At 50.7% G+C, this 23,383-nt stretch overlaps 2 protein-coding genes across 7 annotated transcripts in view; one reads left to right on the forward strand and one right to left on the reverse strand.

Annotated features, from left to right (window-relative positions):
- SAP30L (SAP30 like) overlaps nucleotides 1–23,383 on the forward strand; it is a 44,346-nt gene that overhangs the window by 16,909 nt on the left and 4,054 nt on the right. For all 6 annotated transcript variants that reach the window (XM_055086865.1, XM_055086861.1, XM_055086863.1 and 3 more), the window contains one exon: nucleotides 4,121–4,188. The gene's annotated coding sequence lies outside the window, so the exon portion shown is untranslated. The remainder of the gene's footprint in view (nucleotides 1–4,120; nucleotides 4,189–23,383) is intronic.
- On the reverse strand, nucleotides 10,405–13,793 carry HAND1 (heart and neural crest derivatives expressed 1). The gene is made up of 2 exons (XM_007114680.1): nucleotides 13,028–13,793; nucleotides 10,405–11,417 (listed from the first exon to the last, which is right to left on the reverse strand). Exons 1-2 carry the CDS (start codon nucleotides 13,577–13,579, stop codon nucleotides 11,313–11,315), a joined length of 657 nt encoding a protein of 218 aa, XP_007114742.1. The 5' UTR covers nucleotides 13,580–13,793; the 3' UTR covers nucleotides 10,405–11,312.

Raw genomic sequence — 23,383 nt, forward strand, 5'->3', positions numbered from 1 at the left:
CACATCCCGATATAGTAACAGCCATCAAGTGCAGTGTGCGTGCCAGACAACCTGTCACTAGTTTTACATACACTGATCCATCGTCATATCAGGCAGGAGCTGTTATTAACTCCGGTTTATGGAGGTGCAAATGAACGCTTGGAGAGGTTGAGGAACTGCCCAAGTAACAGTGGGAGCTGGAGGCACTCCTGGGAGCGAGTCCAACGGCCGTCCGACCCTAGGGACACTTGTCAACTCCACCATCAAAGAACTCAGGAGCACCATGGTTTGAAGCAGTGCAGCCGCAACAGTTCCCCTTGCCCTGATCAACTGGATTCACTAAACTTCAATGAGGGATTCCTCGAAGTCACTAAGACTCTAGTTAGGAAATTTAATAACGTTTAATGGAGGTTAACAAGGTACACCCAACTTTCCAGCCAGGTTTTAACTTACCAGAGCTGAACGGAGATTAACAAGCCCAGGAGGTGTAAAGGCACCTGCATGATTTAATGGGGTTAATGAAACTGTCAGAGGTTGGCGGAGAGGGACAGAACTGGAGCATGCCTCTGTTAACGAGTCAGTCTGGTTGACGTCAACAGACATTTATTAAAGAGCAGAAGCCTGCCCCGGTTCGCCCTGGCCACCACAGGGGTAGCAAGGAAAAGAAGGCCACAACCAACATGCCAACCATGGTCCGTCCTGGTTGGTGGGATTTGGAATGCTACTTTCTTCTTTGTGCTTTCTTGGTGTTGTCTAAATTGTTTATAATGAGCATGAATCATTTTCACCAAAACTGTAAAATAGCAAAGCAGTTTTTTTAAAGTGCTCTCAAAGCATTTACTCCCCACTCGCATAGTTTGTTACATACTTCTAAAACCTGTAGAAAACAGTAAGAGAAGTAAAAACATCAAGGATAAGAGTCTTAAATTAAGGCAGCACTTAACTGTTATAAAGGGCTAGCACCTGTTACCTCCGTGGGTTTTTGTCACACACTACAAAATAGGAATGTACAAAATCACCGGTCAGTGGGGAAAGCAAATCCTCCTCTTCTGCCTCCCAGACTGGTGCAGTTGTTTTACTGAGCACTTACTATGTGACAGGTCCAACAATAAGCACTTTACTAGAAGTACTATTAGTCTCTCTATTTGATAGATAAGGAAACAGAAGTTTAGAAGGGTGAAATGGCTTTTCCAAGGTCACCAGAGAGTGGTGGGTGGGTGGGGATGAATCAAACACAGGTCTATCTGACCCCACAGTCCACTGTGTCCTGCTACCTACTAATTGGATAAGCTAGCATCTCATGGGAGCATTGTTTAGACCAGTGAAGAACTGTCAAATATGTCAAATAATAGGTGACTGGTTTTAAAAGTATTATACTTATGTCAAAATTGTAAAATATTTAATGACATAGAAGGATGTTCCTATCAGTTTAGAAATAACCAGATATGTATATATACATATGCATATTGTATGAATATATATATATGCGTGTGGATATGCATATTTATATATCGTATGTATACCCTTGGCCCTCCATATCCACAAGTTCCAAATCGAGGATACAAAGGGCCAGCTGTACCATGCCATTTTATATAAGAGACCTGAGCATCCATGGATTTTGGTATCTGTAGGGATCCTGGAACAACTCCCCTGTGGATACAGAGGGACGACTGTACACACTGTATGTGTGTGTGTGTATATATATATATATATATATATATGTGTGTGTGTGTATTTATATATGTATACATACATGTGTATATACACACACATTCCTGAATCTGTGACTATGGGTGTATCTGTAGGTGTATCAAAACATCTATCTACCGACTCCATGTATAGCCATACTATATCTGTATCCATATTATTCAGAGTAAGGGGGAAATGGTCAGGAAGGAAAGGGTTTTCTGAAAATCAAGGGGGCTTCCTGGAAGAAGAGGCTCCTAAGCGGGCCCTTGAGGGAAATGGAAGGTTTGACAGGAGACAAGGGTGAGGGGAAGTCCAGTCCAGAGCAGAAAGCCCCGCATGCTGGAGTGAGGAGTTTGTACTCTGGAGTCACCAAATCTGCTATCATTAAAAAATCAAACCAAACAACTGAATGTGGTCAAGAAGATGTTTGAGTGTCTGCCGTGAGCCAGGTACCTGGGGGAATCTGGAAATGGACTCTGCCCTCCAGAAGCTGGGAATTTCAGAGGAGTTCATACCCAGACAGGGGTGGAAGGCAGTCCTTCCACTGCTGAAATCCTAGGGTCCATGAGGAAGCCTTGGAGCCCCTGAGTTCTGATGAAGGAGCCAAGCGTAATGAGCTCTGCCGTCTTGGAGAAGCCAGTGAGGCTTAGCAAATGTAATGAGCTTAATTAAGCTGGAGCAGCTAATGAGACCTCCTGAGGGCTCATGGCCACCAGCAAGGTTAGACTCTGCTAAGTGAGCAAAGGGAGGACACCTGTGCCCAGCCAGACCCCTCTGAGCAAACTGCTCAGGAGACGGGGTGTGCAAGAGTGGCCGAGCCCCAAGGAGCAGTGCAGTCCGAGGAGCAGGGGTCAGACCCAGCCATGTCAACAAGCAACCGCCTGGAGTGAAATCATCTGATGAAGCTCAGCGCCGCCCAAAGAATGAGGACTGAGAGACCTCAGCCTTACTGGGGTTTAGCTCAGCTAGGTGAAGTTGAACTTGACTGAGCCCGTTTAAACAGTTCAAGGAGGGCCTGACATTTTCAATGATAAGGATGTTTTCTTTGTGGTTGCTAATGTCATCTTCAAATGCATACTGGATTCATGTTTCTATCTAGGAATATTTCCAAAGCTGAACATGAAAAGTGGTCAGGAAGACATACCTGCAGCAATGGTAGCTTTTATTTGTTAAACACCTACTAGGTGCTGGACACTGGGCTAGAATACTTATGTGCAGGGTTGTAATCCTCACACAAACCTGCAGAGAAGCTGTTATCATCCCTAGTTTTCAGATGGGGTAACTGAGGCTCAGAAAAGTTAAATAGCTTACCTAGGGCCTTATAATGAGCCAGAATTTGAACCCATGTCAGTCTGACCCCTCCATTGCATCATGCAACCTCTACCACAGAAGGAAGTAGAATATTGGCTGTGTGGGGGAGATGGAAGAGTAGTAAAAGCAGTTAGAAAAACTCAGGATCCCAGCAGTCTAGGGTATTTAGGGGGAAACAGCCCTCTGCATTCCATTAGGCCAAAGCAATAGTGACAGAAGGATTCTGAGTTACCAAGAGAAGATTATGTTTTGTTCAGTAGCTCCTATCCAAAGAAAAAGAAAGGAAAAAAAAAACATACATATATGATGCATTTTAGACTTTACATAGTGGGGAAACACAGACCCCTGCCCCAAGGCACCTTTAGGGGATCATGGATTGCAAAACCCTAATGTCCCTCGGGAGTTGGCCTCATGCCCAGGACTCCTGGCTCTGTGAACTTTTCGGGTCCCCCCTCTGTTCTCGTCAACTGCCAACGGAAGTTAGAAAAAGTGTTCCCTGGGGCTCTGGGGGTCACTGCATAGGGGAGAGAATCTTGGCTGATTCTCTACATTGAACTCAGAGGAGGGAGAGTGGCCACCAGGTGGCGCCCTCCCCTTAGTCAGTGGCAACCCCAGGCCACCTGGGAAGGAAGGCTCAGGGCTATTTTCTGTCCCTCTCACAAGCTGCTGTGTTTGGTGAATGCCTTGATTCATACCACTGTAAAAATCTGGACAGTCACAGCAGAAAGGGACTTAGATCTCTGGTCCCTACCCCTCATTTTACAGGTGACAACAAGGTCCAGTGGGAGCCAGGAAGTGACCAAAGTCACAGAGCAGGCTGAACCCCCTTCTCTTGATGGTGGGCCTAGTGCTTTTTCCACCACACTAACTGTTCTCACAGTCCCCCAAACACCTCCCACACCCCACCTGGGACTGCCAGAATACTACGCTGAGCCAGAGGTGGCTCAGCTTCCCTGCCATTCCCGGTTGCTTCCTAACCAGGCCCTGGAGTCCAACCCCAACTGCTACAACAGCAGCAGTGATAATAGCTCATGTTTACCACTTCCTACTCTGGGCCAGCCTATACGCTTCCCACTCGTTATTTAATCATGATTGGATCTTCACAATGTCTCTGCAAGCTATTCTGCTTTCCTTTTTACAGAAAAACGCTCAGAGAGGTTAAGAAACCTGCCCAGTGCCACACAGCCCATCTAACAAGCTCATCTGTCTGTGAGTACAGGCCTGCGGGCCAGTCCCAATCTCGTTGTTGACATTCACCCCGTCTCTTATGCTATATTCTCTGTTTCAAAACACTATCAAAAGAGCTTCTCCCCTTTTTGCCCGACAAGAGTTCAGTGGGGTGAGGAAAGGTATTGTGAGCCCATCTTAGAGGTTAGAAAACTGGGGCCCAAGAGGATAATTGGTCTGAGATCACCTGACTCATGGGAGAGTTGGATCTGGAACCCAAGGTTCCACCACTGAGCGGGACACTCCAGAGGACACTCCACATCTCACTGCCCCACCTACAGCCCTGCTGATGTCCCTGGAAATCATGGAACTCAGCGGCTAAAACTGCAGGTTTGGGAGACAGCCAGGTCGGGGTCTGCCTGCCACGTATTAGTCATGTGACCATGAATAAATTACACACGTACCCTCTGTGGTTGTTGGCATGAGTAGATGTGTCCATATAGGTTGAGCACTGCTGTTGGGTACACAGGAAGTGCTCAGTAAATGGTGGCTACTTATTGATATGATTAACTAAAGCTCCATATTTAATATTCCTGCTACGTGACCCGTTAGACCTGCACTGTCCAAATGGTAGCCACCAGCCATGTGTGCTGGCTTTTGCATGCTTAAAATATGGTCCAAACTGAGATGTGCTTTAAGATGTATAAAACACACCCCAATTTCACTCAGTACAAAAAAAAATGTAAAATACCTCAGTAATAATTTTTATATTGACTACATGTTGAGATTATATTTTAGGCATATTGAGTTAAATAAATATATAAAAATTTAATAATAAGTTTAATATTAAATATAAAATTTAATATATGATATATTAAATTTAATAATAAATTCACCTGTTTCCCTTTATTCTTTTAATGTGCTACTAGAAAAATTGTAATTACATACATGGCTCCCATTGGTGGCTTGCATTAAGAGAAATATCCTACTATATTCGTATATTAAGAGCACTATGCTACTTAGTGCTGCCTTGGACAGTTTCAGAAACTCAACTGCCTCAACCTGCCTGCCCCTGGGTTTGTCTTAATGATGTGGGATATAAGAGCTTTGAACCAGGGATCCACTCACTGGCTATGTGCCCGTGGGCAGTTCACTGCAACCTCTATGCTGATCTTTCCAAAACAAACAAACAAGCAAACCACAATAAATCCTCAGTGCCTCACAAGGCTATTGCAAGGATTAAATAAAATAATAAAAATAGCTCTGCCGTGGACACCATGTTAAGTGCTCTGCATGCCTTATCTCATTCGACCATCACAGGCCCCAGGAAGTTGGGGCAATGATCTCAGCCATTTTGTAAATGAGGAAACTGAGGCTCAGAATTGTTCAGTAACTTGTGCAGGGTCCTCCTGGCCACTGTCAGGTTCTATGCCCTGCACTGGAAGGAGAGGGGTTAAGTAGATAAGAGGGAAAGAAGAGTACAACTCCCCGTATGACCTTGGGCAAGTCCCTCCCCTCTGTGGGCTACAGTTTCCCCTTCTGTAAAATGAGGGAAATGTTTGGATGGTAGGTAAGGATTTTTGAGGTCCCAGTGTGATGGGACGCTTTGAACAATTCAGGGAACATAGACTTCTGGAACTCCTCAAAAGTCTGATGCCTTCCATTGTCCATTCTGTGGGGATAAATGTGCATTTCTGTTTGTTTTAATAACATTTGTAGGAGCTTTTATATAGTGTCTATGTCTGCTTACATTAGACGCTGTATAATATTGTTAAGAGTCTTTCACATTTTCCCATATAAACCTTTTTTAAAAAATATAAATTTATTTATTTATTTATGTCTGCGTTGGGTCTTCATTGCTGTGCATGGGCTTTCTCTAGTTGCGGCGAGCGGGGGCTACTCTTTGTTGCAGTGTGTGGACTTCTCATTGCAGTGGCTTCTCTTGTTGTGGAGCACAGGCTCCAGGCGCATGGCCTCAGTAGTTGTGGCATGCAGGCTCAGTAGTTGTGGCTCACAGGCTCTAGAGCGCAGGCTCAGTAGTTGTGGCGCACGGGCTTAGTTGCCCCACAGCATGTGGGATCTTCCCAGACCAGCGATTGAACCCATGTCCCCTGCATTGCCAGGCGGATTCCCAACCACTGAGCCACCAGGGAAGTCCCATATAAATCTTGTTTTTTATGGGTTTGGGAGAGCTCAGCTGTAAAAACTCTCTTGGCTGAAAAAATTTTTTTTCAAACAAATTCGATTTAAATCGGGAGGCTGGTTTCAGATACTTTAGAGCCTGCATATTTTTTCTTAGCAGTCACTTTTCATTTAAAAATGAGACTGGCTGATTTCTTAGTTTCGTTTCTTTTATGAAGATTTAGCAAGACCACAAGTTTCACTGCTGGTTGCCTGAAGAGAAGGATCCAGAGCCGTTTCCAGTACAGCCCTGGGCCTGGAGTCTGCTGACTGCCAGCTAATGACAACTCAGTCTTTGACTGCTGTGTGACCCTGAGCTGGTCATTTCCCTCTCTGGGTCTTCTCCTTCCATCCATGGGGAGCACAATTCCTGCCCTTCTCCCTTCTAGTTTATAAGGTGAAAAATGTGCTCAGAGAAGTGAAAGTACCAAGGAAAGGTGAATGCAGTATACAAACATCACAGGCTGGTGCAAAGAATAAAGTGCTGAGTTTTTCACCAGCAGAAAGTATATTCCTAGAATCAGTTTTACAGTTAGGAAAAGAACCTAGAGGTCAAGGAGCCCACCCCTTCCTCATTTTATAGATGGGATCCTCTCTGATCCAGGACAGAGGAAGAGGGTTCCAGGGGAAGGCTGGAGTTAGAATCCCAGATCCCTTCACAAACCCCCTTCTTTCTTTCTCTACTTACTTTGGGGACCAAAGAAGATCAGACTAAGAGAAGCTGTATTTGTAAACACACACACACACACACACACACACACACACACACACACACCTTGGAGGTGCTCCAAGATGTGGGGAAAAGCCAAGTCTCTGGAGGCAGCCAGACCTGCCCTTTCATCTAAGCCCAGCCTGCCTTTTACCTCCTTTGTATGACCTTGAACAAAGTTCTTCACCTCTCTGAGCCTCAGCTGCCTGAGTATTAACCTCGTACAATCCTTGTGAGGCTTGAATGAAATAATACATGCTAAGGGCTTAAATAATTTCCTTAATAAAATATAACTGTTGTTATTATTTTATGTATTATAAGTTTTAAATGTGAGAAAAAGACTACATTTACTGTGTGGAAGGCATAATAAACCCTTCAAGACAAATATTTACTATTGTATGTTAATTGATAGTAATTATTAGGATTATTTCTTATTCATTATTTATACCCACAGTGCCAAGCACAAGGTGGGCACTCAATTAATGCATGTTGAATAAACAGTGTACTGAAACTACACTGGCCACAGGAGAAATTAGAAGGAAATTTCAGCTTAAGTTTTTATTGCAAAAGTAATACTTATTCATGGTAGTATATATATATATAGCTAAGTAGGAGGAAAAGTCAAAATTATCCTTATTCCCACAACTCAGAGGTAGAGGTGTAAATGTTTTGATGTATACTCTTCCATTTTTTCTCCATGAATGATATTTATGTATTTATTTTTACATAAAGCAGGTCACTGCCTACTTTAGTAAGCTGAGAGGGTTTTGTTTTCCCTCACTTGTATCAGGAACACTCTCCATATCAATTACCACATTTTTTCTAGGGGCTGAGTAGTAACCCACTGATGGATTTATTTAACCAGTTCTGTAATTATAACACTTTGGAGGTCCTTTTATACTTTTTAGTAGACTAGTCCTTTAGTTAAAGCTTCGAAACATCAGTTAGTATTTCCTTACGACAAGTTCCTGGAATTTGCTTTGAAGTTAGTGATCGTTCCATTCCCCCACCCCCCAGATTAAAAAAAAATGTTATGTCCTTAATTCAAATGAATAATGATACCATCTGCCACAGCCAGGTGGAGGTGGGTTTCGGACAAACCGCGTTGAAACCTGGGAGAGAGTAAGAAAGTAAAAGGCAGGCTCTAAAGCTATTCCATGGAGGGAGAGCTAATGACGGATGCAAGGAGTTAGAGCCCGGTGCGGGGAGAAGATCTGGACCCCGAATCTGGAGCCCTTGGCGAAAACTGGTTTGTGAAACCGGGAGCAACTCTGTTCTGCGCTGGGGGCTCGGCTTTTGCAGTCGGGGAGTGAGGGCTGGAAATGTGGCACGGGCGTTCTAGGCGGTGGAGTAAGTCTTGGGGAAACTGGGAAGATATCCCGGTGACCACCTCAATGGGCACTGGCCCCCTGTCTCAGCTTCTGGGTGCTAGGTCTGAGATCAGGACCAGACAGGGCTGGGACCGAATGTTAGGCTCCTCCGCGGTCTTCTCCAAGAGGGTTTGCACCCGGCCGGATGGGGATTTCGGAGGAGGCCTGCTTATATGCCAAACTTGGCTCTGGCTGCCATGAGCGGTACCCCTCGGTACCCCTCTCTCCTTTCACTGGCCGGGGCTGCAAGAAAGCAAGACCCGGGTGCGCATTCTTCCCGTGCCTGGGATACTTCATGGTGCTAAAAATAGTCGCGGGCGGCGTGCTCTGTGTTTAGCCAGAGAATGGTCTGTAAACTAAACTGGAGTCCTGGGTTCAAATCTAGGAAATGTCCCCTCCGTGCTGGGGCACCTCAGTCGGCTTGCTCCCTGAGTCTGTTTCTCCGGATTTCTAAGGAGCTTCCCAGCTCTTGGAAAGAAAATGAAAAAAGGAAAAGTCGATTTTTCTTTTCTGCTCCTCCCGGAGAGGCCTTGGGGCCTCGCGCCGGGTACTGAGGCCGGGGAAGGGTGTGTGCCAGGACTGCGCATTACCGCGAGGTGTTGCCCTAGTTAAATCGCGGGCCTGTTTGATCTGGCGGCGGGTGGCGAGAGGGAATAAAGGAAAAAGTAGGGGGTCAGAGTAGAGAGAAGCTCATACCTCCGCCGCCGTTTCCTTGCGCCCATAAAACACCTTTTATTAACTCCTTCGCGTCCGGAAAGGCCCGCGTGGCCGCTCAGCACTGCCACGGTGTTTACAGCCCAAACTAATGGGGCCCCCTATTCACCCCGATGCCGGGACGAGGAGCCTGGGGCACGCCTGGCCCCGGAGCTGCCCAGGGTCTCCTTTCTCGGCCCCAAGCCCGGGCCTCCAGCTCCGGATGTGGAGCGAGAAAGCGCCGAGAAACCCGCGGGCGTCCTAACGCCTCGCTCTCAGCGCGCTCCGGGGGCCGTGCAGGCACCGCAGACCATGAGCTCCCTCGGACGGTCGTGCGAGCTGTTAGGAGACATAAAAGCGCTTAGCCTAGAGCCTCGCACACGGTTGCGCACAAACCACACTGGTTGTGCGTATGCTGTTATTCAGGGACACAGAAACGCCTGCATTTGCCCGCCCCAGTTCAGCCCAGCACGCACCCGCGCCTTGACAAATGCACACGCTTTTATTCACCCCTACACCTAGCCATGGGTGCGCACGTGGAGGCTCGGAAACTGCTCTCCGCACATTTCTTAAGTGCCCGAATTAGCCTGCACATACCGCGCCCCCATCCCTTTGCACAAATCCATATACTCTCACAAATACTTGAGTGCTTTGTTGCTAGAGAGAAACCTAAACGTCTCACTTTGACCATGAGCACTCACAAGCTTCTTTCACTCATGTATAAAATCATAGCTGCTGCGCCTTGCCGCGTCCTTACTGCGTGCTGGAACTGTGCTCCGCAGCCCCTCGTTGGCCCCCCGCTCAGCCACGGGGCTCCGTGTGAGTTCCTGCACCATGACACGTGCAACTGCAGGTTCAGAATTTCACATAGGCGAAAGTATTCCCGAGGGCATTCCCCTGTTCCGAGCTACCCTGCCCTCGCGTTGTCCTTCGTTTGTGTGACAGACCCCCTTCCCAATAACGCCAAACCGTGGCCTGCAGACACCGATGTGCCTACTAACCCACAGACAGGCCCAAATGCTGGCCCACGAAAGTCCTAGCTCATCCCCTCTGGATCTAATTCGTTTCCAGTTTTCTGTTCTGTGGGTTCATTAAATCTATCCTGTCCCCGCCCCCACCCATTATCTTCTAAGGAGAACTCTACTCTGTTCCAGGAGTAAATCCTTTATCTGCCCCCTCCCCTTGATTTGATTTGCAGTTTGGCTTGGCATTTATCAAAAGAGAAGTAGAACAAGAGGTGCTCCAACTAGCAGAAACGATGGAGCGGGGTGGGGATACCCGCCAAGATACCACACAGGCTTCTGCTGATTTCAGAAAATGTTTTATTAGTCAAGAGCATAGATACTGCTTTGCAAAGGGAGGGGGCAGTGAGTGGTCATATAGATTTGAGGTAGAAAAAGGGTGAGGACGGGGGATAAACAAACACCTGAGCGCAACAGGCATGGTAGGTAGTTTAATACATAAAAACTTTTCAACAAAGGGAAAAGTTTTTATTTACAAAGGAAGGAAGAACGAAAAGAAAGAAAAAGAAAGAAAGAGAAAGGAAGAAAAGCAGGAAGAAAAAAAGAAAAGAATGCAACAAGGAAGGAAAGAGAGGTAAAGAAAGAGCCATTTCCCTTGTAACTAAGTAGGAAGTGCAGCGACAAAAATAAAATAAAATAAAAAACACCACTGTTTGAGGGAGGACAACAACAAAGGCAGCCCTCCATCTTCCTGGTTTGGTTCTCTTTCCCTGGCAGAAAACTATTGATTCCTCTTATTGCATTTTAATTAGGGAGGAGAGCTCGAGGAGGGGTTTGACGCGAAGCCGACGGGGGCGAGAAAGACAGGCAGACAGTGTAGTGAGGAAGGCGTTAGGGGTTCTAAACTCGCCCCAGAAGGGTTGGAAGGGTACGTCTTAGCGCGCTTGGGTCCCGCAGTCCTTCCTTTTCGAATCGTGCAGCCACGAGCCTCCCTCTCGTTTGCAGGGGTGGGGGTTTTATATATATATTTCTCTTTCTCTTCATGTATTAAAAACAATTTCAAATGACATTGCACGTGCGATCCAAATGTGTAGTTGCAGCCAGCGACCTGCCAGAGCCCCAGCAGGGGCTAGGCGGGATGCTCCCCATAAGCCCCTGGCACCCAGAGCCTGGCACTCGCCTCCGCCTTCCTCTGCTCCCGGGGCTCCGGGGTCGAGCAGCCGTGGCGGGGTCCTCGGCGCAGGCCTCGGCTCACTGGTTTAACTCCAGCGCCCAAACTTGCTGTGGCCAACCTGTGCGCCCTTTAATCCTCTTCTCGCCTGGGCCCAGGGCAGGAGGAAAGCCTTCGTGCTGCTGCTGCCAGAGGACACACACAAGAAAAGAGGCGAGAGAGACAGGTTTAAATGTTTCTGCTCCGCTCGCCCAGGCGTGGGGTAAAAGTGGGGGTGGGGTAAAAGGTGTTGGGAGCAGTAACTGGGAGCCTTTAAATAAGTGACGAATTTCTGTTTGCGAAAGAGGCAAACAGGCTCATAAATTTGCCTTTATGCGCCGAGTTCCCGGGGCGGGGTGGGGGGGGCGCCGGGATGGGCTGGGCAGCTTCTGGGGGTTTGGTAGTGAGGATTTTCTGCGGCTGGTGAAACTAATGCTCTTAGGTTTGGCTTTATGGGGCCAAAGGGAGACTGCAGGGGTTGGAATGGGAGGGGTGGGAATCAACAGTTTCCTCGCCCACGGACATGCTCCCCGCACACGTCCCACTTTCCAACCTAGTTTATAGCGCCTGGGCTTGGATACAGGGTTGGGTCTCTGCAGCCGGCTCTGGGCACTCAGAAGGCTACGCGAATGAGCGGGGGAGTCGGCCTGGCTTAGCATCCCCCTTCCCTGCTACTTGAAGGAGGCAGCAAAGTGAAGGGAGTGGGGATACGCCCAATAACTACTTCCAACGAGGGCATCGCCCGGGCCTGCATGTCCTCCAGCCCAGGGCGGCAGTTTAGAGACTCGATGACCACGGTCTTTCCCAGTCTCCTCAGGTGATTTCCCTAGTTTACCACAGACCCTGCGGGTCAGATAAAACCCAGGGGGCTCTCTAGTCTCCAACGCACGGTGTTCCTGAGCGCACCAATCTAGAGAAACTAGTTCAGTTCCCCAGCTTGGAAATCACTGCTTCAGAGGTCCCAGAGCCCTGCACCAGCGAAACTGAGCTCCAGAAGTGTCGCTTCACTGGAGAGGATCGAAAAAAAGCCGAGTAGGGATTGCGATCTCCAAAGCCAAAAGAAGTGAGTGACTTACTTGTCGGCGTTTATACACAAAACCATCAAGGTGGCCCTAGGAGCCAGCCATGGGGAGTGGAGCGGTGAAACATCCTCCAGATGTTTATTCCTCCAGGGAATAAACTGACTTGTTTTACCCAAGTAAACAACTCCTCGGGTAGGTGGCCTTCACATCCTGTCCCTTTCTCGGCCTCAGTTTCCCTATCTGTACAATGATGAAAGTAGACCAACCTCTCTGGCAAAGGCCCTTTGAAAACAGCAGCAGAGCCCATATGCATCAATTCACATTCGGGCAAATTAAAGTAACGAACTCCTACAGCATTCTTAACCTGGCTTCCAGGAGATCCCAGGGATGAATCAGGACCCCTTGAAACTGGAAGTGAACTATATGGTGTGTGCATTTTCTCGGGGTCTGAAGCTTCCAATGGATTCTTAGAAGGGACCCTATGAGCCTGTCCGAAAAGTGTAAGATTCTGTCTTCATTCACAGCCTTACAAACACTATCCACATTACAGATGAATTCAAATATGAATCTGCCTCCCTCCATGCACACAATCCCACATTTCAACCATCTCAGAACTCCCTGCAGCCTCTCAAAATCGCACGAACTGCAACGCAGACTCCTTCCCCTGCGTACTCGGCCTACGGATGCTCATCGCGCCCGTGCCCTTGGCTAGAGCGTACGGGACCCGGACTTACCAGCTCTCTTTTCCGCTTGCTCTCACGGCCGCCATCCGCCTTCTTGAGTTCGGCCTTGAAGGCCTCGGGGTCGCCGGCCTGTGCGTCCTTGGCCAGCACGTCCATCAGGTAGGCGATGTAGCTGGTGGCCAGGCGCAGAGTCTTGATCTTGGAGAGCTTGGTGTCAGCCGGCACATTGGGGATGCACTCGCGCAGCTCTGCGAACGCGCTGTTAATGCTCTCTGTGCGTCTCCGCTCCTTCTTGGGTCCTGAGCCTTTCCGCCGGCCCAGGCGGCCGCCGAGCGCCTCCAGCCGCCCGGGGCTCTGGCCGGCCCTGGCGTCTGGACCGTAGGAGGCAGCGGCTGCAGCGGCTGCGGGCGGTGGTCCGCCAGCGGGGAAGTCCGGGGCAGCGTCAGCGGGGCTCAGCAGCCAGCTCTGGAAGTAGGGCCGCTCCTGGTGACAGCGCGAGGCAGGGCCGAAGAGGAAGGGCTCGTGGAGCATGGGGTGCGCGGGGTGAGGGTGGTGATGATGGTGATGGTGGTGATGGTGTGCGTAGCTGCCCACGAGGTTCATGTTGGAGCGGCCCCTGGCCTGCGCCGCCAGCCCGATTAGCGCCGCCCCATGCGCCCCAGAGACTGCCGGGGCCACCCGTGGGTTCTGGGGCGGCGCTCTGGTGGACACCGGCTTTGAGAGATTCTGGGGCAAGGCTGAAGATGACACCCGCAGCCCGTCTTCTGGCCGGCTTCTGTTGCAGGCGAGGACGAGGATGCCCAGAGACCTGTTTAACCCTTCTGCGGCCTTCCCTTCAGGGTCTGGCTTATATAAGGCTGGGGCTTTGATGTCAACCTCTCCCTGGAGCCAATGGCAGGGGGGCGGGGAGGAGGAAAGGGGGATGGCCGTCCCTGGTTTTAAGCTCAGCTAGCGCTACTCGCCTCAGGCCGCCTGCGGGGACAGGGAGGCGTCCCCGCCTCCGCCCCTCCCCCCACCCAGTTCCCGACTTGGGGGGGAGACGGGGGCTAGTACTTGAGACACAGGCCTGTCAACGCCCAGGACGGCGTCTGTCACCCCCTCCCCGTGGGCCCAAGAAAAGGAATCTAGAATCATGGAGCGAAAAGGCCTTCACCTAGATTTTACAGATAAGGAAACTGAGGCGCAAAAAAAGAGAAAGATTCTTGTTTCTAGACCTTCCAGAATCCAAAATAGAAATTCCAGAGGTTCCCAGTCCTGAGCGGCATCTGCTCTACTTGTTCTCAGAGCCAGAAAAGGAGAGAGCGCTGCTGGAGGCAAGATAGGCCCCTAATGTTGTTACCTAAGCACCCCCAGTCCTTAGTCACCGGCCCATTCTGCGGGACTGCAGCAGGTCCTGCACCCGGTAGAGCACCCGCCAACTCTGGCCAAGTCTTGTCCTCTACGGCGCAGGCGGCCACCCACTGGGGAAGAAGCTGGGGACAGGAGGTGGGAGGAGAGGGGTGGCGAGGAGGGGGAGGAGGGCTGCAAGCCCACAGGCATTTACTAGTTTGTTCCGGGCTCCAGAGCTTGAGGTCCACTCTTCTCGCCTCCTGGGCGCCTTATCCAGTCCAAAGGCCGGCCAGGCTGATGCAGGGGCAGCCTCCTTCCCGCGGGACTTGAACGGAGAGCCCGGAGCTCAGCTACGCTGGGCCACCCCATGCAGGTTATCACAGTTTGAGAATGTTCGATTCTCGGCGCCAAAGCTCACACTGCGAGAAATCAGCGTTTGGCGGTAAACACACACCGAGGAGACCACAACCTCCACACTCTCCGAGAGGCTCACGCAGCCGGAGAAACTGATCGCCTGGCATCTCACACCCACCGGTGTAGAGACGCGGTCCTGGCCGCGCAGACCTCCGCTATTTCCACTCCCGGCTAGGGCCGTTACGCTTGTCGGATTCTGTCCGCGGGGGCCTTTCTCTGGACTGGCATTGGGACCTGGGAATCCCAGGGTGGCAGCGCTTGCGGCTGGAGCTCTCTGACTTACCTCCCGATGGGTAGCTTCCCAGCTGATGTCCTCATACCTGGGTCCCTCCATCCTCACCAACCTTTCCCAGCCAAGCCCCTTCCCTAGGTGGCCTGTCAACACCCAGGACGGCGTCTGCCACCCCTCCCCGTGGGCCCAAGAAAAGGAATCTAGAATCATGGAGCGAAAAGGCCTTCACCTATATTTTACAGATAGGAAAACTGAGGGAGTGTGCCCTTCTCTCAAAAGCAATGTGGAGGTGAGGGTGAAAGGAGAAGAGAAATACATGGCTGCTTTTTTAATTTTTAATTTTATATTTTTAAATTTAGTTTTATTTTTATATTTGGCTGTGTTGGGTTTTCGTTGTTGCACAAGGGCTTTCTCTAGTTGCGGCCAGCGGGAGCTACTCTTTGTTGCGGTGCCTGGGCTCCTCGTTGCGGCACGCGGGCTCAGCTGCTCTAGAGCACAGAAGCTCTAGAGTGAGGACAGTGAGCTCACGGGCTCTAGAGCACAGGCTCAGCAGTTGTGGCACACGGGCGTAGTTGCTCCGTGGCATGTGGGATCTTCCTGGACCAGGGCTCGAACCCGTGTCCCCTGCATTGGCAGGCGGATTCTTAACCACTGCATCGCAAGGGAATTCCCCATGACTGCTCTTTTTAGAGGGCAAATTCATTCCTTTAACCATTACTTCAACAAGAATTTACTAACCCCCGCTGTGTGCCTGGTACACTTAGCAGCCCAAAGGCAAGGGGAGAAAGGTCAACTCGCTCATTTTACAGATGGAAACAGTAAGGCCCAGAGAAGATGAACAATTTTCCTTGGGGTTCGGGTAGCCAGTGGGTACGTGGTTTTCCTCTCCCGTACAGGGAATAAACAGATGGCGGCGGGCGGAGGGGCGACGACACTGCAAGGGAGAAGCCAACAAATGCTTAGTCCAGAGCCGTTTCCCCTTGTGGGAGCTCGGCTGGGCTGTGGGCCCTAGAGGTGCGTGGGGGGAGGGAGGTGCTTGTTTCCTGCCTGAGGCGGCTGGAAACCCGCTGCTCTCCCGGGCGCCTGGCGCCAGTAGCGCTGGGGTTGGGCCGAGCGCGGAGCCGGAGGCTCGCGGGGAGGGAGCACCCGGCGCCCCGTTGAGCTGCGGCTCCGCGGGGTCCCGCGCCTCCCTGGCCTGGAGGCTCTCGGGAGTGCCGGTGTGCGGGCAGAGACAGTAATTACTCTGTGGAAAAGGACCTCAATCCTTGACACACATCCAGCCGTGGTACTAGTCTGGAAGGATCTCCACCGGCAGACCCTCAGGCCCACCATTACACATGCACATATATATGTACACGGCCTCACAAAAAATCACGGGCTTACATGAAAGTCCATGCATTCGTGCAAACGCCACAACATATGTGTATTCTCCCGGTAACTATTTACACCCATGCGACGCACGGCATTTCAATATTCGTGCATTCCTAGGATTTTACACATTATCTCTCTGTCACCCACAGGGCACACACCTCACTTCAGATGTGTTACAGCTCTGAGCCACTCCCAACCCTCCATGCAGGCATGCATACAGATACCATCACAGCAGAAACACATCAATTCTACACAAATATCACAGCTGCAGGGCTTGACACATACTCTTTACTGTCACACTTGTGCACAGGTCCAACCAGTTTGTGTCAGTTTCTTACAGTGTCCCACAGTTGTAGTCACAGCACAGACTTCTGAAAACCCCATTCCACATTTCATGTGTTCTCAGTTCCCACAAACACACACAAGTACACAGCCACAATTACTACAGTACATGCACAGGTGCTCAGAAGTAGAAGGTTTCACATGTTTGCCCATTACACACAGACACACAAATTCCAAACACTCAGACAAGTTGAAATCCATTCTGTCTTACCTACAGTAGTCACAGTCACAAGCCCTGGAGATGAAGTTGAAACAATAGTATGCACAGTATCACAGCCCCCACCCCCATGAACAAGGAGCAAGGGATAGACAGGTACGTGCAGTGACCCACATACTCACACTCACAGCACCAGCACCCACCCTCGTGTCCCAAGAGTTTTCCAGGGTTACACAGATCACTCAGGGCCCATAGAGACCCTCCAAATATCCAGCCTGCTTAGTGTGGTAGGGAACACATTATCAGTACTGGACGATGAACCCCAGTCCCATGAGCAGCCTTGAGGGCCCCCAGATCCCCCGACAGTCCCCCGTGGGTGGTTAAAGAGCAGGGTGCTGGCAGTCCCCTGGGCCCCAGAAAGCACTGCTCTCCACCCCGAGTCAAGGAGTCTAAGTAGTCCTCCAAACAGTGTCTGCTGTGGGAGCAGGGTCCTCGAGGACCACTGGGGCTCCAGGCTGGGAAGCCTCCAGTGGGATGGACTCCAGCGAGATGGCCTGTGTAGAACGCGAGGCGCCTAGGCTCCAGACCCGGCCTTCTGAAAGACCCCAATGTGCTTTTAAGTCCAGTGTGGCTCAGGTGCATTTGGAACGACAGTGGGAGCCCAGTAAAGGTGTTCTCTCTCTCCTTCCCAGGCTATATGGTGTGGGAGGTCTGGGGCCCAGGAGTTTGGCTGAAATGTTTCTAAGCTGAGAGGCAAGAGATGTGCCTTGAGTTCTGGCTCTACCTAGCACCTCACTGTGTTCCTTTCCCTCTCTGAGCCTCAGTTTCCCCATTTTCAGAAAAACGGGGACTGATAGTATAGAGTTCTGTAATTCCCAGCTCTGGGCTGTTGCACGGCTCCCCTCTGGATCCTCTCTCCCAGCTCTGGGACATCGCGCTTGGCTCTGGGGCCCCGAAGACCCTAGCCTGCCCAGGCCCACAAAAACAGACTAAGGAGCAGGAGTCTGGGACTCTGGGGTGGGGTGGGGCGGGGCGTCCTACCTCCCAGTCTCAAATCCCTCTACCTCCCCTCAGGACCCGCATCCCGCGGTGCTCGTGGGGACTGCGCCTTCACAAGGTCTGGTGCTCCGAGCATTTGTAAGTGCACGCTTCTTCCTCCAGTTATGCTAGTGAGGTCGGGCCGGCACCCTCACCCCATTTTACAGGCTCTTAAGCACAATAGTGGTTAAAACTTTGTATTAAGGGAATGTTTAAGAGAGCCTCGCGGAAGAATCGCGCCCACCCACCGGGACTGAAACTCAGCACTGGCATTCTGTCCGCTGTGAACCTTCGCATCCTCGTTTCCCTCCTCTGTAAATTAGGGTTCGGTAACACCCGCCGCAGAGGGCTGGTTTAAGATTAAGCGAAATTATATAGGTGAAGCTCTTAGCACAGTGACAGTCAACCTGGATAAATGGTGGCTCTGTTTTTAGGCATATTAATTCCACAGGGGAAGAAATGGAGTTACATGAGTCATGACTACATAGCCCTGGCTAGGGAGGGAATCCAGGTATCCCCTTTGCAGTGATCTGTTCTGATCCGACCGCTCCCGTTTCGGACCGCGTCGAGTCCTCTTCTTTCCCCACCGCCCCTACCAAACCCTACTGTCAGGAGGCTGGAGATGGGGGAGACAGAGCATCGCCAGGTGCGGGGGGATTATGTTGCCAGAGACCTGAATTCCAGTTCCAGATCCCACCCGCCCGCATTTCCTTTGCTGTATGGTTTGGGGGTGTAGTTCCTGCCTCCTCCAGGACTCAGTTGTCCCATGTGTACCGTGGACTGACTGGCTGTACTCAAGTTTCGGACGCCTCGGGGTCCCTCTCCGGCCTGCCCCGCTCCTCCCCTCACTCCCGCCCCCAGGACTGGCAGGCCTGGGAGAGCCCGTGCCGCGGCGCCTACCGCAAAACCTTCTCCCGCCGCGTCCCGTGACCTTGACGCCACCAGCAATCCCCGCACCGGACCCCTTATCTAAATAGGGCCGTAAATCAAGGAGCTGTCAGGGCCCGGGTAATTACAGGAACTCCATAAAAAGGACCCGGCCGGCCGCCTGTTTATATTAGCGCGGTGTAAAATATTCTCGCTGTCTTGGGGAATCGCGTCGTGCAGTAACGCGCCATAAATCAGCCCGCGGGCCATTTACCCCGCGGCTTGAGCGCGCAAATCCCTTAAACATCTCTCTGCAGCATCTAGAGTGTCTAGGACTTTCCAATCTGGCCCAACCTGCTCCCCGGGGCCGGGAAAGCCTGGGCGGGGCTGGGGGGTTGGGGGACAGTCAGGGCAGGGAAGAGACAGAAAGTGGGTCGATTTCCCCTAGAAGCTCGTGGGGTGAGAGGCCTCCTTGCCTTTGCCAGTATGTGAGAGTAGCATGTCTGCTGAGATTTCGTGTTAGGACCTACAGAGGAACCGGCCTAGGGAGGAGGGGAAGGGGCTTCCCTAAGGACGCAGCCAATGGGTGGCAGAGACGCAGCTAGAGCCCAGACACCTAGTGGAGACCTGGGCTCCACGGCAGCCTCTGTCTTCCCCTATTTCCCCCTTTCCTTGGATGAGGAGTGGACTGGCCAGAGAGGGTCCAAGCCACAAGCTGATATTCCGTTCTCTGCTGTTTAGCTTCGTGAATCCCTGAGCTTCCTGCAACTGTGCACAGAATTATGTGTGAATGATATTGTGTGTGTGTGTGGAGCTCTGATTCCTAGTCCCGGCCCCCCTTGTTTTAAAGGAGGCAAGCAGGCCTAGAGGATGGGGCACACAGCTAGAAATCGAAGACCCTCCTGCTGAAATAATCCCTTCTGGTTTATCTCCCCCACGTTCTTTCCTAAAGAAAACCTAAGAGAGAGAGATTGTAGGTGTGTGTGCATGAGGGGGCGGGGGGAGTGAGGGGTGCAACCCTGTCCGTTCTTAGGTTTGTAACAGCCTCAAAATTACAAAATCTGTTTAAGGTAAACCTGATGCTGCCCGTTGTATAATGCATAACACAAATCAAGCTTATGGAAAAAGAATATTAAATTTTCCATGTTTTCCCTCGGCTCTGGGACCTGAGGATTCAAGGGAGAATTAAACGTTTTCCTCCCCCATTCTCTTTCTCTTCCGAAGTCCGTAAATGACAACGTGTTTACACAAGTTTTTATGTCGTCTGAGCTTCGTCCCGGCTCCGCTTCCTCCTCTGTGTATTTTCCGGGCAGAGAGATGTCTGCTTCAGGACGCGTTCAACCTAAACAGAACCCCGTCTGATTGGAAAATGTATTTATTTGAAAAATCGTAACTCACAGCTTTGGTGAAAACGGTCCCCAAATTTATGGGATGGCCTGGGGCGCGGCGGTCGTAAATTAAAAAGCACTGGACAAACCCCCTCCCCAGTCCCTGTCGAGTCCCCGCAGCAGCACCAGTCAGGTTCTCGGAGCTCCGGGAGAGGAGCCCCTCCCCGCTCCACCCTGCCGCCCTCTTCAGCCTCTCTGCTGCAGTCCCTTGCCGTGGTTTAGTGGCGTGTTAGCAGGCAGGTGGATTTCATTCTGGTTCCTTTCACCCAGTCCGTTTGCTTTTAGGCAATTTCATTCGGGGCAGCCTCACAGCGATTAGTTTCAGGTGGTCGGTTAACAGTGTTCTGTTGTGCACCAGGCTGTTTTAGGCATATCAGGTTTTTTCGTTAAGGGCACGCTGGTGAGTTTCGTGGTGCTGGGTTGCATGTAGCCGCTGGTCCCCAACTGATTGATCAATTGTGTGCCGAACTGTTCCATGCCAAGAGGTTTATCTCTGGTCAGTGTCATGAAGGTCAGTTTCACCGCCTGACCGTTGCTTCCCAGGTCAGGGAAATTTTTTCCTTTCAGTTCAATCTGAATTCCGCAGGAGGATGGAAATCAACCCACTCCACCTATTTCCTGGATCCTTCAGCCAGTCTACCCCAGCTGAGGACTGGGAAAAAGCTGGAGCTGCGAACACGTCCTTGAGGACAGGCGCCACAGCCCCCATAGGCTGGGGAGTCCCATAGTCCAGGCAGAGCTGGACGCATGGGGCCTTCACCAGCAATCATCGAGTCTACTTTCTCCTGCAAACACAGGGCTGAGCCATGTCTCTCCGACTTTTTTTTTACTAAGAATCAAGCGCCACTCTGGCAGCGTACCCGCGGGGAGGAGGGCAGGCTCTCTGCTCCTGGCTTGTCCGTCTAAGCGCTGCTATCTCGGGGAGAGGCGTTGGCGATTCACTCAAAACTGTTGCGCTCCTTTCTCCAGAGCAGGCAAAGGAGCATGTTGGAGCGACGCAGTTCTGCGCACTGACCGCAGCCAGGTGTGTGGGAATGCGGGAATCCGAGGTGGTGGGGTAACTCATTCCAACCTGTCTGTTCTGCCGGGGCCACCTGCTTCATAACACATCCGCTGGTGGAGCCCTCAGCCACTACCTTCTGGGACTGATCTATACGCAGTAGCGTTGGTTGGAAGAAACGCAATACCTTTCCACAGAGAAAACCCAGCTGGATCAACCTAGCCCGTTCTGGGAGATTAAGAACTGGTGTGAGGTAGAATGAGTCAGAAGTGGTGCGGGGATAGAGGGCTCCTTTTCTGCTATCCTCCCTTACAACTTGGGCCCGGGGTGGTAGAAGAGGGTAGCCCTCCTTCCTTGGGCCTGCTTTCTCCCAACCTAAAAGGGCCTTGCTCTAATGAGCGGTGGGATCCGCGCACATTCTCCTGCACCCCTGCCAGGACCAGAGCCGGAGATGGACTTTCAGAGTTGCTAGGAGGCCGAGGTATTAATTTTGGGAAATCTGTGCTAAGACTTTCGGCATTGGACTGGGTTGGGGCATATAGATGAGCAGCTGACTACACTTACTGGTGAATATTCCAGCTCCCCAACTCTTCTTTCTGCGTATAGGCATTCAGAAACTGAGCCTCTGGGCAATAAACGGTATCATTATTAGTCTTATTATTTTAAACGGGGCCAGATTACATCCGTCATCTTTCCCATAATGGTCAGTTGTAAACACACTTTACAAGAGAAAAGCAAAAAGGGGATTTAATGTTGATGCTAGGAAAATGCTTAGCACTGGCATTGCTGGGGAATTGGCAGGCTCCCCGGTCCTTCGGGAGAGAAGTCAAGTGCTTAGTGGTTTTGTTTTGTTTTGTTTTGTTTTGTTTTGTTTTGTTTCCGTTGAATTTCTAAATCTCTCAGGGGTCTCTAGTTTAGCGAGAGAAGTCCTCCCTTTAAAAGTCAGGGATGAATCAGTGGGCCTCGGCTTGGGAAGCAGGAGTGAGTGGAGTAGGAGCCTGCAAACTTGGCAGACTGAGTCTTGATCATTTTCACTGTCACTGTCGATCTTCTTACCAGCACCGTTCTCTGTTTCAGCCTCTTTCTGCCCTACCGTTCCCCTTGCTGCAGCAGAACCTTGCTGTGGAGTGGGGAGATGAGAAGATAACTGAATGATGGTAAAAACAGAAATCAGAAAAGAAAGGCAAGAGGCATGAGTGGTGACTGGAGAAATGGGAAGTGTACTCTGGTTTAATCTCATTATCAAGTATCAGAGCAGGTTTCCTTCTAGAAAGCCTGGATTTGGCCACCTTTCCTGGTGTGAACATCTCTCCCTAGCCATGTGGACAGCCCTGTCACCTCACACACACACCCCACAGGACACAAGATTGTCCTCATTAGCTTCCCCAAACCATTCAGAGCACGGAGCAAAGAACAAAAAAAAGTCACAGTGGAACCCAGCTCCCAAACTTAAACCAACTGCTGCCAGTTATTAAATTCATTTTCATCCATGCAAGCCTATTTTTTTAAACAACAACAACAAAAGGAGCAGGAGAAAGAACAGAAAGGAAAGCCTAGAAACCAGAGCAGAAATTAATTTAATTACCTCTTTTCCCCTGCCATAAATTCCACAGAGGAAATCAAATCTTTCTGTGCATGTGTGTAAAACCCAATCAGTCTGTGGAGCTCGCCAAAATCCATTATGTCTTAAACTGGGTATCCTAATTGGATGAATCTGAATGTACCAGGCGACCAGGCATCGAGTGAACCAGGATTTTCCAATGGCGTTCGCCACGGAGCCAGAGAGGATAAACATCGGTTGGAGCCACACACTAATCAGCTTGCCCTCGGAGAACGGGGGACCTGGGCACTGGCAGAGGCATCCTAACGTTTTGCGTCAGATTTAATGGAATATTTCTCGTAAACAGCCAAGTGTCTCTCCCAGACACTCACCTGACATGTTTCTGGTTGTTTTAACTTCTGATCTGACAGAGGATGATAACCTGCAAAAGAGAGCGGTTGTAAATGCTGAGGACCCTAAGGCTGGTCAGTGTAAAGGCTGCCTGCTCAAGAACTAGGACAGGGCTGTGATTTGTAGGACCCCAAAATGTTGTCAGGCCACTCAGGGCAAGCTGGGTGGCTGGGAGAGGAGACTAGCATTCGGGAAGGGAGAAGCGCACAGAAAGGAGAGCTTGGGCTGCTTGCTCCGAGGAAATGTGCCGCTTGTTTTGTATTCCATTTTGTGACATGGAGACTGCCCCTCCCTCGTACCACCCCCCCCGCCCCCCCC

This window comes from Physeter macrocephalus, chromosome 8 (assembly GCF_002837175.3).
Source record: "Physeter macrocephalus isolate SW-GA chromosome 8, ASM283717v5, whole genome shotgun sequence".
NCBI lineage: Eukaryota > Metazoa > Chordata > Mammalia > Artiodactyla > Physeteridae > Physeter > Physeter macrocephalus.

What these genes read in the sequence shown, in the direction of transcription:
- HAND1 (XM_007114680.1), bottom strand. Translation starts at nt 13,579, where the DNA reads ATGAACCTCGTGGGCAGCTACGCACACCATCACCACCATCACCATCAT. An exon ending in GCAAGCGGAAAAGAGAGCTG is followed by an intron (nt 11,418 to 13,027) that starts GTAAGTCCGGGT and finishes GTCCTCTGGCAG; the next exon opens with CAGCAGCACGAAGGCTTTCC.